This window comes from Toxoplasma gondii, chromosome IX (assembly GCF_000006565.2).
Source record: "Toxoplasma gondii ME49 chromosome IX, whole genome shotgun sequence".
Lineage (NCBI taxonomy): Eukaryota > Apicomplexa > Conoidasida > Eucoccidiorida > Sarcocystidae > Toxoplasma > Toxoplasma gondii.
Genome location: NC_031477.1, coordinates 3,909,512 through 3,924,428, shown reverse-complemented (window position 1 = coordinate 3,924,428; position 14,917 = coordinate 3,909,512). Strand labels below are relative to the sequence as shown.

The 14,917-nt window shown below is 51.5% G+C and overlaps 2 protein-coding genes across 2 annotated transcripts; one reads left to right on the top strand and one right to left on the bottom strand.

Moving 5' to 3' along the window:
- Positions 1-399: 399 nt before the first annotated feature.
- Positions 400-7,090, bottom strand: TGME49_290890 (carbonyl reductase 1, putative). The gene is made up of 7 exons (XM_002368432.2): positions 4,790-7,090; positions 3,949-4,096; positions 3,419-3,504; positions 2,651-2,788; positions 2,153-2,248; positions 1,834-1,936; positions 400-1,574 (listed from the first exon to the last, which is right to left on the bottom strand). The coding sequence occupies exons 1-7, from the start codon at positions 5,210-5,212 to the stop codon at positions 1,363-1,365; spliced, it is 1,206 nt and encodes a 401-aa protein (XP_002368473.2). The 5' UTR covers positions 5,213-7,090; the 3' UTR covers positions 400-1,362.
- Positions 7,091-8,223: 1,133 nt separating this feature from the next.
- On the top strand, positions 8,224-14,778 carry TGME49_290880 (DnaJ domain-containing protein). Its single transcript, XM_018782123.1, has 5 exons — positions 8,224-9,975; positions 10,397-10,637; positions 10,892-11,020; positions 11,712-13,961; positions 14,441-14,778. The coding sequence occupies exons 1-5, from the start codon at positions 9,846-9,848 to the stop codon at positions 14,586-14,588; spliced, it is 2,898 nt and encodes a 965-aa protein (XP_018636447.1). The 5' UTR covers positions 8,224-9,845; the 3' UTR covers positions 14,589-14,778.
- The last annotated feature ends 139 nt before the right edge of the window (positions 14,779-14,917 follow it).

Here is a 14,917-nt window from a genome sequence, read left to right as displayed (position 1 = left end):
ATATATATATATATTCCTTCACATGTGCATACACCTCTATATAGAGCGATGTGTTGCAAGTAGACATGCACACCTATTTAGATCTTTTTCTACACACATGTAGATATTCACATCCTACGTATTCACACGTATTACCCGCGGTCACGATATTTCTATAGCAGAGGAAAACTGCATGGCGTACGCCTCGACTGTACAGCGCCACCCTTTCGGCTGAAGTATACATATGTATATGCTTATATTTATACATTTATGTATACATATATACATATACATATATGCATATATATGTATATGTGTGTATATACGTATGTATATATATATATATATGCATCTATATGTACACATATATAAACGCTCGAATTTTCATGTCGCCGTTTATCCGATTTGAGCTCGCCAGCTGAGATTTCAAATCGTTTCAACAGAAACACAGTCTGCTCTGCCACTGACAACTCTCCGGGGGACAAGGAGAGAGCCTTTGAGGCCGGCCCACATTTGTCTGTGAACATACGTTCGGATATGGAAGGTCCATTTCTTCGCAGAACGCACCCGCTCTCGCCTCAAAGACGGCGAAGACTGCAAAGGAAAGAGTTTCTTCGATTTCCTCTCCAGGTCCGTGTGCTTAGTCACCACACAGACTCACCTGTCACCGACTCCGTGCCACGTACATACAAAATCAAATAACAAATATACAACGCATACTGGCATAGATATATCCGCAGCTGGCATGCATAAATACCGTACCCAATTACATCAACACATATACATACATATATATACTATATATACGTATATATAGTTATATGTGAAAGAGACATTTATAGACACCTATGTAGAAGAGTGTGTCTGTTGAGGACCATCGACTTCTGGGTGACAGCTGCCCATTCACGCTCAAACCACCCCGGAGTGTAGTGACGCCCGCAGTCAGCGTCCTCCGCTCCTCTCAGTTTCCAGTGTCTTTCACATTCTGCTGCGTCGCCTCGTTTTTTCCCGGACAGAGCCTTCTCGCAGACGCACGAGGCAGCTGACCTCATCGGGCGTCCTGTCCCCAGACCCGCGGCTTCAATTCTGTTCGTTTGTCTTCAGTTTTCGTTTTCCACCCTCGTTCTCCTCTTGCCTCGTCCTCTTCGTCGCCTCGTGTCGCTTTCGGCCAAAGCCTGTGAGAGAGCATCTCGGCACAAAGCCTTTGTAGAAACAGTCCTGCATGCACGCGGCGCGTCCCCCTTTGTAAAAGTTCTTCTCTCCTGCGCAACTTGCCGCCTGTCGCTCTGGAAGCAGCGAAGACTCTGCTGAATCCCCCGTCGCTCTCATCCCTTGCGCCTTTCCTCGCCATTTCTGTCTCCCTTCTCTCACCAACAGACGCTGTCAGGCCACCGGCGTCGACAGCCACTGCTGGCAGGGGACCGTCTTGCCGGAGAACTTCTGCGGAAAGGACAGAGGCACCACTTTCTTCTCCATCAAGAACTGTCCCTGCTCCTCGTCGCCGCCCGCCAGACACAAGTCCACGACTCTCTCAGCGCCTTCGTCTGCGCTCAGCGGCGGGTGCTCGTATCCCGCCATGTCGGTTCTGCACCACCCTGGAAAAAGCGCGTCAGAGAGGAAAGATGCGGATGCAAGAAGAAACGGAATGAGGCCAGACGCCACGGGCAGGACGAAGCGCATCACGGCTGCTGCAAGACAGGACACACCAAGTGAAAGGAGGGGAGAAAGAAACACAGGGAACGTCGCGAGGGAGGGGGACGTCCCGAGCGAAGGAAGCGAGGTTCTGCGAAGAAAAACGTCCACGACTGAGGAAGCGAGCAAACGAAAGCAAGTGACACACGAAGAAGAGCTTGCCTGGACAGCAGCATGCAACGAACATTCCCTTCGTTCCCTGCGGCGTGAGGGCGTTCTTGTCGGCAGCTTGCGCCCACAGTTCGGTGGCTGCGATGACTCCAGCCTAGAAACAATTCAGAGGACAGAAACGACGAAACGGATATAAACGCATCGCAGAAGAAACCGCCGCTTGCCCTGGGCTACCTGGACAAGGAAGTCGGAGCACACCAGAAAACCTGTGCACTCAGACTTCGCAGGTGGTGCACGTACACCCGAGCTCGCGACCGGATCAGCATGTGTGCATTCAGGTGTATGTACACAAGCGCGTTCCACCACCCACCTTGGACATTTCGTAGGTGCTTTCCGGCCAGCCGAGCTTCGTGAGCTCATCAGTCTTCGCAGCCTCGATGTACTGCTTCATCATGTCGTCCAGTTTCTGCAAATCGAGTAAAGTCAAGTCCTCAGAAGCATGTGCAGAAACCGACAAGAACATACTGAACAGAGAGCAGTCTCGGTCTGGCCATCCACACATGCGCGCATGCATAACTATACATATTTGCACACATACGTACATTCCTGCATTTATGTACATATATATATCCTTTGCGGCACACGTGCATGCAGATTCGGAGACGCTAGCAAATTCCGCGTCGAAAGGAGAGAGCGAAGGCTGAGGAAAGTTGCAGAGACACTGAGAATACATCCACTTGGAGTTTTTAGACGCTCTTGCGGTCCGCAGGACTTTCAAGCAAAGATATCTCCAGGTTGCGCCGTGCGGACACGAGTGTCGGCAACACAGAGAGAAACGCCAGGACGGAAGTGCACATTTTCGACGAACCTCGAAAGAGAGATCTGGAGAGAGAATTGCTCGACGATGTTCCTCACTCATGTGCTCCAAGCCCATTTTGCCGCACATGGAGGCGACGGAGATGATACGCGCGCCGTCCCGCATGATGGGGAGAACAGTTTCGGTGATCTGGAAAACCAGCAGCGCAACACACGGACCTGATGGCCAGATGGTAGCGCTCCACATCTGGATGCACTGGTCACACTCGGAGGGTCAGTGTAAGCTGAGGAGTTCCGCTTTCGAAAAGCAAGTATCGTTGCAGTCAGGAGCACACCGTTCCGTAGATCATCAGCAAGTGCACGCAACACACGAGAGGCCTCCAGGAAGACACAAAGCCGGAGGGAAGGACTAAAACAAGAATCATATATATATATATATATGATGTGTACAAGCGGCGCCGTAAACGGATGATATACGTACATATATATATATATATATATATATATATATATATACGTGCCGACACGGATCTGTAATGGCAGTCTTTGTGAACGGAGTAAAAACGAGGCTTCTGTCTGTGTAGCTGGACACAAAAGTGTAAAAAATCCAGAGATGCAGACCAAGCTACTCCTGCACACATGAGAGTAGGTGTGAGATGCGATGATTTGCATGTGCGCAGGTATAAATGTTGAAAGACACCTCTATGCATGTTTCCACGTGACGACGCAAGGCCTTTCGGCAGGTCCGGCTGAACTGCGTCGTCAGACCACCACGCAGTTCTTCTCTGAGCTTCTTTTTGTCTCTGCCGTCTCTGCCTACCTGTTTCGTCCCGAAGTAGTTGACGCCAATCGTGTGTTTCGCCTGTTCGTACTTGGACTCTGTCGCGTTCCTTTTGAACGCAAAGCCTACGGACGAAAGAGGCCAGAGAGACGGAAGAATCCGACACGAAGGAAAAGAAGAAAGCGCCGGGGAGGGCAGACACCCCCGTCCATATACGTGAAGGACCGGCACACACAGCTCTCATTTACGTAAATACACAAACAAACACAAGCACATATCTATATATATTTGTATATATATATATATATATATATACATGTTTGTTTGCATGTGTATATTTGTGTATAGGGAAGAATCTAGATCGGGGAACGAGGCTGAGGGCAAGAGTCGAAGAAGTGAAAACGTCTATCTTGGAGAAAGAGGAGCTGGCAAACACGTGGAAACGCAGTTGCCTTGGCAAAGCCGCCCACACACCGAGAGAGTTCACTCATGGATCTCGGAATGCGCGGCCGCACTGATGTTGGAAGAAACGCGTTTTTCGCACTGGGAGAAACACCGCTCGTTCTCACCTGAGTTGTTAACGAGGAGGTCGAGGCCTCCATATTTCTGATGAATGAAATCCTTCATCTGTTTGCAGCTTGTGGAATCTGTGATGTCGAGCTGGTGTACGACAGGCAGCATGGGGAGTCCACACTCCTTCAGGTTCGTCAGAGCTCGCTGAAACGGAGACGTACAGGAGACAAAGAGTTTTAAGCGAATGTCTCTTTGGATATCAGGATCGAGCACCTTACATCCCTTGAAGCATACACAGGATTTAATCTTCCTTGAGCGCCTCAACAGGCACTACAGATACCAGCGTGGACTGTCAAGTGAAACAGCGTGCTCCAACGTTGTGTACAGCAGTAGGAGGTACTTAGATGGAGACCATGTGAATGCAAGGATTGGCGGTGTGAGCAGACACAGGCGATAAAGAGAATCTTCTATCCACGGGGAAGCTGTGGACAAAAATGCAAGAAACGGGAAACCCAGTTGGCACAGTCCGTTCGCTCCTTCCACGAGGTGACTCTTGCTCAGCTGTCTAGGCTGCCCGGTGTCCACCACCGAAATACGTGTTTGGACGTGTATAAATGTGTCAACGTAGGAGGACCAATTCTGTTCTCTGCTTTTCAGTTCAGTGACTTTGAGGGTAACCACAACAGATACACAGAAAACCACTTCACATTCTGTTCACAACTTGCGAGAGGCCTCAGGTCTCAAACGTAAAAACGCACATTCACATTGAAATCCGAGCAAAAGCGAGACACAGGAAGCGACCCAGCTAGTGTTGTGCATCTCACCTGGATCAAAAAGGAGTGTATGGAACGTGAAGACATTCTTGCTGCCTTTGTTCTCACTCAAGAACAGACGTACCTCTCCATTGGAGACGTCGCGGGTGCCAAGGAGGACTACCCAGCTGTCCTTCGGAAGCCTTTCGCACAGTTTCCTTGTCACACCGAAGCCAATGCCTTTGTTTCCTCCGGTGACGAGCGCTACCTTCTTGGCCATCGTGGCGAGAACGCGACAGAAAATGGAGCACCAGTATTTGGCGAGTTCAATTAGCAGGGTAGACTCTGGAGAGAAGCAGGTCTGTATCGCGGAAAAAGATGTGGGCGAGGCAAAAAAGACGAGAAACTGAAGAGTCGCGACGCAGGCTGAGGAGTTTTTTGACGCGAACGGAATCTTGGGAGGCGCGAAAAGTTTCGCTGCGTGTGCGACTGGCCTCAAGAACACACGCGCGCATTCGCGCTGTGTGTGACGCGGAGAAAAAGCAAACGTGCCTGCGACTTGCTCCATTTATACCGTTCCGGGGTTTTGCCGATGGCATTCGAGTCGTTTTGCTAACAAGAGAAAGCAACTGGGAAAGGAACCACTTTGGCGCGTCTGCACGCTATCTACCGCGGTCATGTTTTCTCCGCCAGCGTCGAGGACTGGGACTTCCCGCGCTGACTCAAGGAGGCACACACACACACATATCTGTTTGGAAGTCCATGAAGCTAAAGTCCCACGGTTTTCAACCGGGTTTCTCTAACTCCGGTGACTCGAACTAGTGTTGAGATTCTGTCTGGGCCGACTCCAAATTGTGATGGCTCTTCGTTGCAATCATATGAAGATAAAAGACACTGTTGTGGTCTAAGGAAGGACTCTCAGTACACTCTTCCGTGGAAAACTCTGCAACTCCCTTTTTCGCACGCTTGGCTTCAGGCGTAACACACACTGGAAGTCTCATGCAGCCTATTCACATAAGTTCGCGTTTTCTGCCTCTTTCCGCTGCCCTACTTAACTAGTTCATCTCCCCGTTTTATCGAATGCATGTGCATGTAGAGCCAGACTCCACAACAAAAGGTAGACTTTTCCACGTTCAGCCTCCCCGACGGCCTCAACCTGGCAACATGCAGTTCCAGCATAAAGCCGACAGTCAACACAGCCTGAGGGACGATGTGAGCAGAGTCCTTTCGTCCCGAAGCTGGAAACAGCGCCTCATCTTTTACCCGCACTGTTGAGGGTTCTTTCCACGACGGTTTCCCTCGTTGGAGAACCGACTAATACTAAGGTATATATGGTTTCTGTATACCACCACTCCACTGGAATGCGTAAGACGGCTAAAAGTGATGGATTTCAGTATCCTACCGGTGGTCGTGGGTTGCCGGCCCCGGGTTTTGTGGTGTTAGCATGGTGTCACGGTCACTCTGGAAAATTCTGAGTCTTTTTCGGACATATAATTGGTGTTTGTGGATGTGCTCTAAAAGCAGATTCAACTGAACGCCATGCATTCGTACAACAAGGAGAGTCAAGGTAATCTGGGACCTGTCTTGGCAAAACGTTGAATTCTAGTTTCTCTCCTGAGACAGCCGTAGGTGTGTCGAAAGAATGAACGGAACTGTTTCACGGACGCCAGACGAACAACACAGTTTAGGGATCGTGTACATCAGTTGCTCGGGAAAAATTCCGACCGCTGTTTTCTGTGTCCACGATGCAAGCAGAGTGCACGCTTCACACATCTGTGGCAGAAGCGCACACGTAGAGGAGTTGAACAGAACTCAGGGACTGAAATGACGCACTCACACTAAATAGCGAGCTGCTCCGAAGGTGGTTTTGTTGCTTTTGTTCCGCAATCCGTTGGCCATAAACTTTGGTAGCTTGCCTTCTCATTCGGATGCTTCTGCCTTTCACTTAGGCTGGGTCAAAAGTGGGTACAGATGTTGAAGTGTGTCTGTCTCCATTGGAAATTGGCACTTGGGAAACGGACAGAACAACCACTCACATTTCGAACTCACGGAGTTTGATATGCTAATTGCGCTTGGCGAGAGGGCCACAGAAGGCACTTTTCTGTAAAGCAGAATGCGCTGAAATTTCCAAGTGCCACCCGAATTCTGGACAAGGGCGTGCGTCGCCGGACCACTTCACGCAGCGAACTCGTTTGTCTGAGCTTTCTGTGGGCTAAAATAAGTGTCAGAAACGCCAAGAGGATCTCGAAAACCACGGACGTTCTTCATCAAGGGTAAACGTGGCAAACAGAGAAGATGCGCATTCGGTTCGCGTTGTTCTCCGCAGCGGTATCGCCTCTCCTCATTGCTTTTTCTCTTGCAGTTTTTTTATCGCTTTCACGGAAGACGTGCGACGGTCGATCTCTGAGCGTGAATGCTTGCGTGACCGTGTACAGCACCTTCATCGAAAACCCTTTTTCGTTGCACTGGGAGTCTTTCTAGACTCGTCGCTGACACGGACAAGTTCCTTTAGAAAGGCGGAAGCAACTCGGATAACGTGGCCTAAGGTTGCTAGAACTGGAACTGGCTTTCTTGTTCGGAACCGCAAGAATGGGAACTTTTTGCCGCCATCTCAGTCGACATCGAAGACATCTCGTCCCATCTACCTCAGTCGACTCGAAAATTCCCTGAAGATTCAGCGTTTTTTAAGAACATCTCTTCAGATGTTTCTAAAATTGGGGATCACATCCTCACTGCGCATTGCCTCGGCTGTTCGCCATGCTCATCGTCTCGTATCGTCCGCTATAGCTCTGGGACAATGGCGTGTGTTCGCCTTCACCCCCAGTGACACATCAACCCGTTTTTCTACGTTGTCGATGAATCCGACAAAGGCACCCAGTTTCTGGAAAGCGAGTTCACTGAACAAGTGGAACTCGCGACCCGTTCGAGGGTTCCTCCCCACACTCGTCCGTGCTTTTTGTAGTTGTTGCCTCAATCAACTGACACTTGCTCGATTCGCCACCGTGTCTTCCCGACAGCCAGTAAAACAACGGCTCTGTCCTGGACACTGCCGAGTTGGTCTCTGTTTCCCTGAAAGTGTGTAAATGGATGAGTGCTACTGATTATGTCACCGACATGTCAAGAAACATCAGTCTTCACGAAGCGGACTTGAGCAACAGAACAACATTCATTAACGTAGAAGACTCGGAAGCATGTGCTTTCTGTAAATCCAATATTCTCAGCGTTAACGTACTACATACAGTAACAGAGATCTCAAACTGGAAGGGGATGAAGCGTCGACCCAGGATAAGACTTACTCGACCAGAAGACTGTTGCACCGAGTGTCGGGCCCCCAAGCAGCGTGTGTCAAAAATATTGGCATAAATGGCATTCACTTTTGAAAAGACAGAAACATCACCAGTGTGAGTGCCACAGTGGTAGGAACTTGTAAAAGTGACCGTAAACAAGGATTTAGCTGAAGTCGGGCGACGAGACACCGACGGTTCAGCACTCGTCCAGTTGACACGCAGTGCAACAGCAAAGACAAAGGTGGCGCAAGCGTGATATTGAGGAGGAAGGAGAATAATTAAATGTTTGCGACGATAAGGCCACGTTTTCCCACTGAAGTTTTGTTGCGCATCTGTTGTTGACTCGTTCCGCCGTGTCCGAACACCGATTCCTGTTTTTCCTTCGTTGTGTTGGCCTCTCTCGAACGCAATGCAGAGTCGCACGGACAGTTTCCTAGCTACCATACTTTCCCCGTTCCAATTTTCACGTGGACGAACCGACTCTGCGTCATTTTTCACGGTGTAACCCAGGTTTCTGGCGTATTTCGGTCCCTCCTATGGTGGCGTTTCGCTGTCGGTTTCCATAGTTGCGTTGTTCGTGGCAGATGCATCGTCCCGATGCTCTCTAGATGCGGCGAGAGCTGCCAGGATCTCTGTCTTCGTTTCCGACATCCTCGTCGTTTTGTTTGTTCGGTTTTATTTCTGATGCCACTCTCCAGAGAAGCCCCTCCAAGCGACACCGAAGACTGGAAGCACGGTAGCTCTTTTACCCGCACGACGCTACGTCGTGAAATGGTTTCCCATGGCATGCAGCTGGCATACAGTTCACTGCCTTCACTCGCGTTCACCATCAGAACCTTTGAATCTTGAGTGCTAGCAAAAGCAAAGACCATCTACTGCGTGCATCCCTGAAACAGGATCCGCGTAGCCAACACGAGCCGGTTGTTCGGGAACAACTTCCGCGAGTCAGCTGTGGCAGGTGTACATACACCCGAAGCAATGCTCCAGAAACGTGTTTGTTTTTCTCGCTGTACCGGACAACAGAGGCGAAACTGGCAACTGCAGTCAACCACCTGCTGGCCGTGACCTGGATCTCTTCATGAAAGGATGTGTAACACAGAGGAGGCTCTTTTGCGGGAAACCGCCGTCTCCTTTTCCCGCGTCGTCGCTTTTCAACTTCTCGTCTGACTTGCTTCGAGTGTTCCGTACCCCGTCTTCTGCATCACGTTGGGCCTCTTTTCTGTCAAAGACCCTGTTCTCGCCGCAGTCGTTTCTGCAGCAGTCTCCTTTCTCTTCTTTGCTTCTTCCTCTTCGACACGCAACACTTTGTCGAAGGCTCTTCGTCAAAAACAACGACGAAACCCCTCCTCTAACTTCCTTTCTCGACTCCTATGGATTCGTCCACGCTGTTTGTCGCCATTCTTTCTGGATCGAAGGAAAGAGGACAAGAGAGACGAGCGAAGCCAGCGCAACAGAGTGGCTCTCGGACTTCTGCTGTCTTTCCGTTTTGGTCACTGTTGCCCCTGAATCGCCTCCATTTTTTTCCCCGTCGCTTTTCCGCTGTTGACCTAGGTGGTCGGAAAAAAGTGTGACAAAGATTTTGAGAGTAGTCTGCCAATGTCCCGTTGTCTTCCGCCTCTTTCTCCGTGCAAACTCTTCTGCCCTCGTCCTCTCTGCCTTTCTTCGTCCCACCGGCTTTCTCTCCCCATAGTCACGCACTTCCTTTTGTTCTCTAGCGCCTTCTCTTTGTGTTTTTCGTCTCTCTCTACTGTCTTATGTCTTGGGTAGACTCTCGCTCAAGCCGAAGTCATATTCAGTGTCTCTGGTACTGTGGTGCCGCTGTTTATTTGCCTCGAGTGACTCAGCTCTGTCTCGCGGATCGGTCGTCGTTCTTTCTCTGCGTTTGCTTACCTCGCTGTGTGTCCTAAGAGGCAAATGGCGGGGCATGGGCTCGCACGTCGATTCGTAGACTGCTACAAAGTGCTGGGTCTCCACCCGACTTGCACAGATGCAGAAATCAAGAAGAAATTCGCTGAGCTTGCCAAGCAGCTGCACCCCGACAGCGGTGAGCGTGGTAAACACCGTTTCCCTCGCTTCACAGAGAATCGGTACATGGTTGACTCTGCTTTCCGACTTTTCGCTTCTCTCCTGGAAAGAGCTGCTTACTCGCATCTGATTCCCTCTCTCACCACTTGCGCATGCGTCGCACCCTCACTCGCCTTCGGCATCCAACAGAGACCCAGTTAAGCCGTTTCCCTTGCGTCTGCCGTCTCCGTCCACGCCTCTGCAAACAACGAACAGCTACATTCAGGTCTTACGCATTCAAAGGTACATATGTTTATATATATATATATACTGCATATGTATGTACACTTACATATATCGGTCTATGCACATATACACACTAAGTCCATCTATCTATCTATATATATATAAGTGTTTGCGTAAGCAGCTGTGTTGCAGGCTCTGTGGGGTATTGCTTTCAGGATCTGCGTCGCAATGCCGAGATAAGTTCCAAGCAGTGACTGAGGCATATAAGCAGTTGAGTGCAAATCGTCGAGAGTACGATGCACTCTACGAGGCACATGCTGGCCTGGGCAGCAGAGACGGATTTTCCACTTTGTCTGGGAAACAAGCAAAAAGGGAGAAGCCCGAAGCTGGGAGCTTCTTCTACCCTGAAGGAGACGCCAAGGGTGGAGAGGCCTTTTACTACGACTCTGCTTTCTGGTAAGAGAAGCTGAGGAAAGACGAGCAGAAAACGTCAGGAAGCGTCTGAGTGAAAACGGTTGAAGTTGAAGCAGCTGAGAGCGGAGGCGGGTCCATGCACCTCCGATCGCAAGTGACAAGCCTCTGGGGGGAAATAAAAAATCCTCTGAGGCCACTGCATGTTCGGGTGTCTTCGTTTCCTGCAGGCAACTGCCTTGTAAGAGAATGGTAACTTTGAAAAGGCTTTCCGATTCAATTGTCTTCTTCTCATTCAGGGAGGCTCTGCACGCGCAGCGGGCCTACGGACGCCGCGGGGGCTTATGGACGACGCGGCCAGAGCCCCCGCGAGGCAACCGGACGTTCTGGCGCTCGCTCGACGAGGAGGATTGCTCTTTCGACTTTGAGTAAGTCGCCTCCTTTTAAAAAGGAAGAACAGGAACTGCAGCGCCACTCCGCACATGCAGACACGCAAGCGTGACCAGAAAACGACAAACGAAACGAACGTTTTTCCTTATATACCGCGACGCACAGCACTGACCAGCATCCTGGGGAAATACGAGCTAAAAACACCAGATTTCCTGCCTGACTTGAAACGCAAAAATCACCCCAGAAGGCCGCAGAGGCAAGGCCGAAGCCCGTCTGCATCTGGTGGACAACAGTGTTTTTTCACCTTTCATTTCACAACACTCCACTCATGCCCGAATCGTGTCTAGACGAAAAGGAGGTGGGGGACGAAAGAAGAACGGAACGCGAAAACGGAGTCGGCTTTGCCAAGAGGAAGAAAAGCGGATGTTTCTTGCGTCTGTACATTTGTAAGGGTTGTTGTGCCCCACGATTGGAGAATCGATTAGGACCGATTTCCTCTGCGCGACACGGTTCCCGATCCGTGTTTGTCCACCTGGAGAGACACCTTGCCGCGAATTGCGATTTTTCTCTGTCTTGTCGAGTGTCTTTCGTTTGGCTTCCCGCTTTGGCCTCTGCGTATACGGGAAGCCCCAGCCGCTGGTGACTTTGGTGGTTTCGGGGTGAACACCCTCCAAGAAGCAATTCCGTTATTCCGTTATTTCATTTGCGTTTGTGCCTTTGTGCATGCAGAGACGACTGGAAGCATGGGCGGAATAGCTACGCGTCTCGCCAGGGTGGACGGCCTCGGCGGGAGAAGGCGCGAGGCTCTCCAGGGAAGCCTGAGAGCGGGCAGGGGTTGTGGGGAGATCGCGAAAGCGAGAAGAGACGGAAGAGTCGCGAGGCATCCGAAGGCGCTGAAGAGGGCGAAGGCGCCTTCTTTTCTCGCCGCCGCGAGCGCGGTCAATGCCAGGAGGCAGAATCAGGCGGAGAGCGAAGCTGCAGAGGGCCGAAAGGCGCGTCGATGCCGGAGAAAGAGAGAGGCATGCGCTGGAAGGCGAGACGAGGGTCTTCGGTTTTTGAAGACGACTTGTATGGAGACGCGTTTGCAGCTGAAAGCGAGTTCGACCCTGATGAGAGACACGGGGACAGAGACGGCTTCTTCGGACCTCGCAGGGGCTCAGCGTCCATGCGCCGGGACAAAGATCTCCAGGGAAGCAGGGGAAAAGGCGGACGCATGCATCCAGGAGCTGTTAGGCGGTGGCAACAGTGGCGCGAAGTGGACGTGTGTGTGATGGAAGACGACGACGGTCGCGAGGAACGGCGCCGGCAGGAGAAGAAGCAGCGGGAAAAGAGTCGCCGAGACCGGCGGGAGCGAGAGACAGGAGAAGATACCGGGACGGACAGGCCTTGTGGGGACGCCAGGCGAAACGAAAGAGAGAAGAACGAGAAGGACCGGAGACGGTCTCCGCGGGCCTCGGCGGCGACGGAGGGAGAGGAGGCGGAATACAGGAGTCGGCGAACGGGGATGAGGAAGGGAGGCCAGAGATGTGAGAGGCAGGATGAGCGCCAGGAGACTCGGAGCGGGGCTTGCGACCGCTCAGAAGACTGTGCAAACAGCGGGACTCCAAAGGGAGAGACGAACAACGCGGAAGACGAGGGGCTGGGAGGAGACGAACACTCCCGAGAAGAGACGGGAGGCGACAGAAATCATGGAGTCGATACCCCAGCCAGCGAAGCCGACGACGCGGACGTGGAACAGACGGAGAGTCGCAGAAGCAGGCGAGATGGAAATGCACACGTCGCTTTTTCAGAAAACGACGCGGAGCAGGAGGAACTGAGAGATGCAGAGAAAGGGACAGAACTAGAAAGCATACAAGAGACCGGAGGCCTCAAGTCTAAGGCGGACGAGGCCACCACCCGTGGCGGCCGCCCAAACCAATCGACTTCCAGGAACCAGCCTGAGCGTGTTGCGGGTTCGGGGACCTATGGCGAGTCGTTTGCAGAGCTGGAGGAGCAAGGCCGAGACGCACAAGACGCGGACATTTCAAAAGTCGAACTCGAAGAGAGAGCGTGTAGAGTCGAGAGCGCAGGCTCGGAAGAGGGAGGAGAGTACGCGTGGTCACGTGGTCCTGGACGGCAGTGGCAAGACACTCCGCATTATGAGTCGACTCGAGGGAACGTGTGTCGCGAGAAAGTGTCTTCTTGCTCAGACGTATCCGAGAAGGAAGAAAGCACGGAGACTCCCCGAGTTGTGAACGGAAGTGAGAGCCCTGAACAGGAGGGGGAACGTGAAAGTTTCGAAACGGCGGGTGGAGTCCGACACCGAGCAAGCGTTGAGGGTGAGGGTCCGTGTGTCACTGGAGGGGTGGAGTTTCGAGAAGACGAAAACGACACCGGCGAACGACTTTTTGTAGGTGGACACTTTGACGTGTACGAGGATGGCGGGCTGGGAAGGTCGTACACAGACGGCAGAAGAAAACGGAGGAGCAGAAAGGCGTTCTTCGATAGTGACAGTGAAGACGAAGAGACAGTCTTTAGGAGGAGGCAGGGCGACGGGGATGAAGGCTGCGGCGGAGAGGAAGATGACTCGTCCTCAGAAGACGACTTTATCGGGAGGAGTTCGTGGAGGAACTCCAGAAGAGAGGCTCCGCTTGGAGACGGAGACAGTGCAGATGATGGAGAGGGGGGAGGAAGAACGCGATATCATTCCGCAGGCGATGACGACGAAGGGGTCCGACTTGGGAACCAGAAAGACAGAACGAGGCCGTGGTCCCAGGGACGATTCAGGCGCGAGTTCGAGGAGCACAAAAGCGAAAAAGAGCGGCGGGGAGACCGCCGGCGAAGCGGACTGAAGGAAGTTGATGTCTACACTCTCGCGTCGACCCTCCGAAAAAAAGGGAAACACCAAGTGTTGCCGCGATTGACTTACACAGACCGAAGTGGAAACGGGAATCGCGTCGAGGGAATTCTCTTTCTCGACGAAACTCCCATTCGAGATTGGTAAGCGACAGTCGGGACAAAACCTCCTGCGTTGGTGCTTCTCCAGAGGTGCATCAGAAGCGGAAGCTTCGAGAGATCCACTCTTGATCTTCTTTTCCTTTGGCGATGAATCGCGAGCAATCCATGCAAAGCATTAAAATTCTCCCAAAACATCGTGGCATTTCCGTTATGGAATGTGTTTCTTGCGGGCAAACAAGTGGCAAAGGTGCTGCTCAGATGTGATTCTGAAGACTGTAAGCGTTTGTGCCCTCGCGACATGCCGTGTCCGGTGTATTTATACACAGAAAGTCCTTCTGCGTACTTTTTATAGTCGATGCGACAGCTGCGTAAAGTCCTACGTAGGAGGTCTTCAATTCCTCGACCAGCGAACTGTTTTAATGTCGACGCTCTGCTCAGCGCTAGAGACCGGTGATCGGTCACCTCGCAACGTCCTGTTGAAGCTCGTAAACCGTTTTTTGGATGGATGTCTTTTTCTACAGGTTGAAGACCTACGGAGACCGCGGACGAGTCTACGGTATTTACCGCGACGGTGCATTTTTGTACAGTTTAGAGTGGAAAAAGAAAAAACACTGGGGGAAGGTCGCAGAACACGCGAGGTACTGCGACGCATCACGGATGACCGACTGAGAAAGCAAATCCTGGTTGGTCGGAAATGTTCGGCTAAATGTAGAACCCACTGCCACTCCCGATAAATTGGGTCGAGGCAACCCGAGCTAAAAACGGTTATTATCGCTATTTGCTTAACTCTTTCCTTGTTCCGAATTTCAACACTTGAAGCATACTTTGAAAACCCAGAAAGACCTATCTCGGTCTTGACTTTCGTCGTAGAATGAACTAGCAGGCACTGCACACACTGGCTTGGTACCGTACTTCCCGAATGGCGTACGAATCGCTTGGAGCGGAAAACGGATTTGGATTGTAAGCGATACTACCCAGCGTCTCCTGTAGTTTAGTCA

Excerpts from the sequence above, each read along its gene's own strand:
- TGME49_290890 (XM_002368432.2), bottom strand. The coding sequence starts at position 5,212 with ATGGAGCAAGTCGCAGGCACGTTTGCTTTTTCTCCGCGTCACACACAG. Across the intron at positions 3,505-3,948 it reads CCTCCTCGTTAACAACTCAG|GCTTTGCGTTCAAAAGGAAC; the intron begins GTGAGAACGAGC and ends TTTCGTCCGTAG. Across the intron at positions 2,249-2,650 it reads CTCCAGATCTCTCTTTCGAG|AAACTGGACGACATGATGAA; the intron begins GTTCGTCGAAAA and ends CTCGATTTGCAG.
- TGME49_290880 (XM_018782123.1), top strand. The coding sequence starts at position 9,846 with ATGGCGGGGCATGGGCTCGCACGTCGATTCGTAGACTGCTACAAAGTG. Across the intron at positions 10,638-10,891 it reads TACTACGACTCTGCTTTCTG|GGAGGCTCTGCACGCGCAGC; the intron begins GTAAGAGAAGCT and ends CTTCTCATTCAG. Across the intron at positions 11,021-11,711 it reads GATTGCTCTTTCGACTTTGA|AGACGACTGGAAGCATGGGC; the intron begins GTAAGTCGCCTC and ends TTGTGCATGCAG.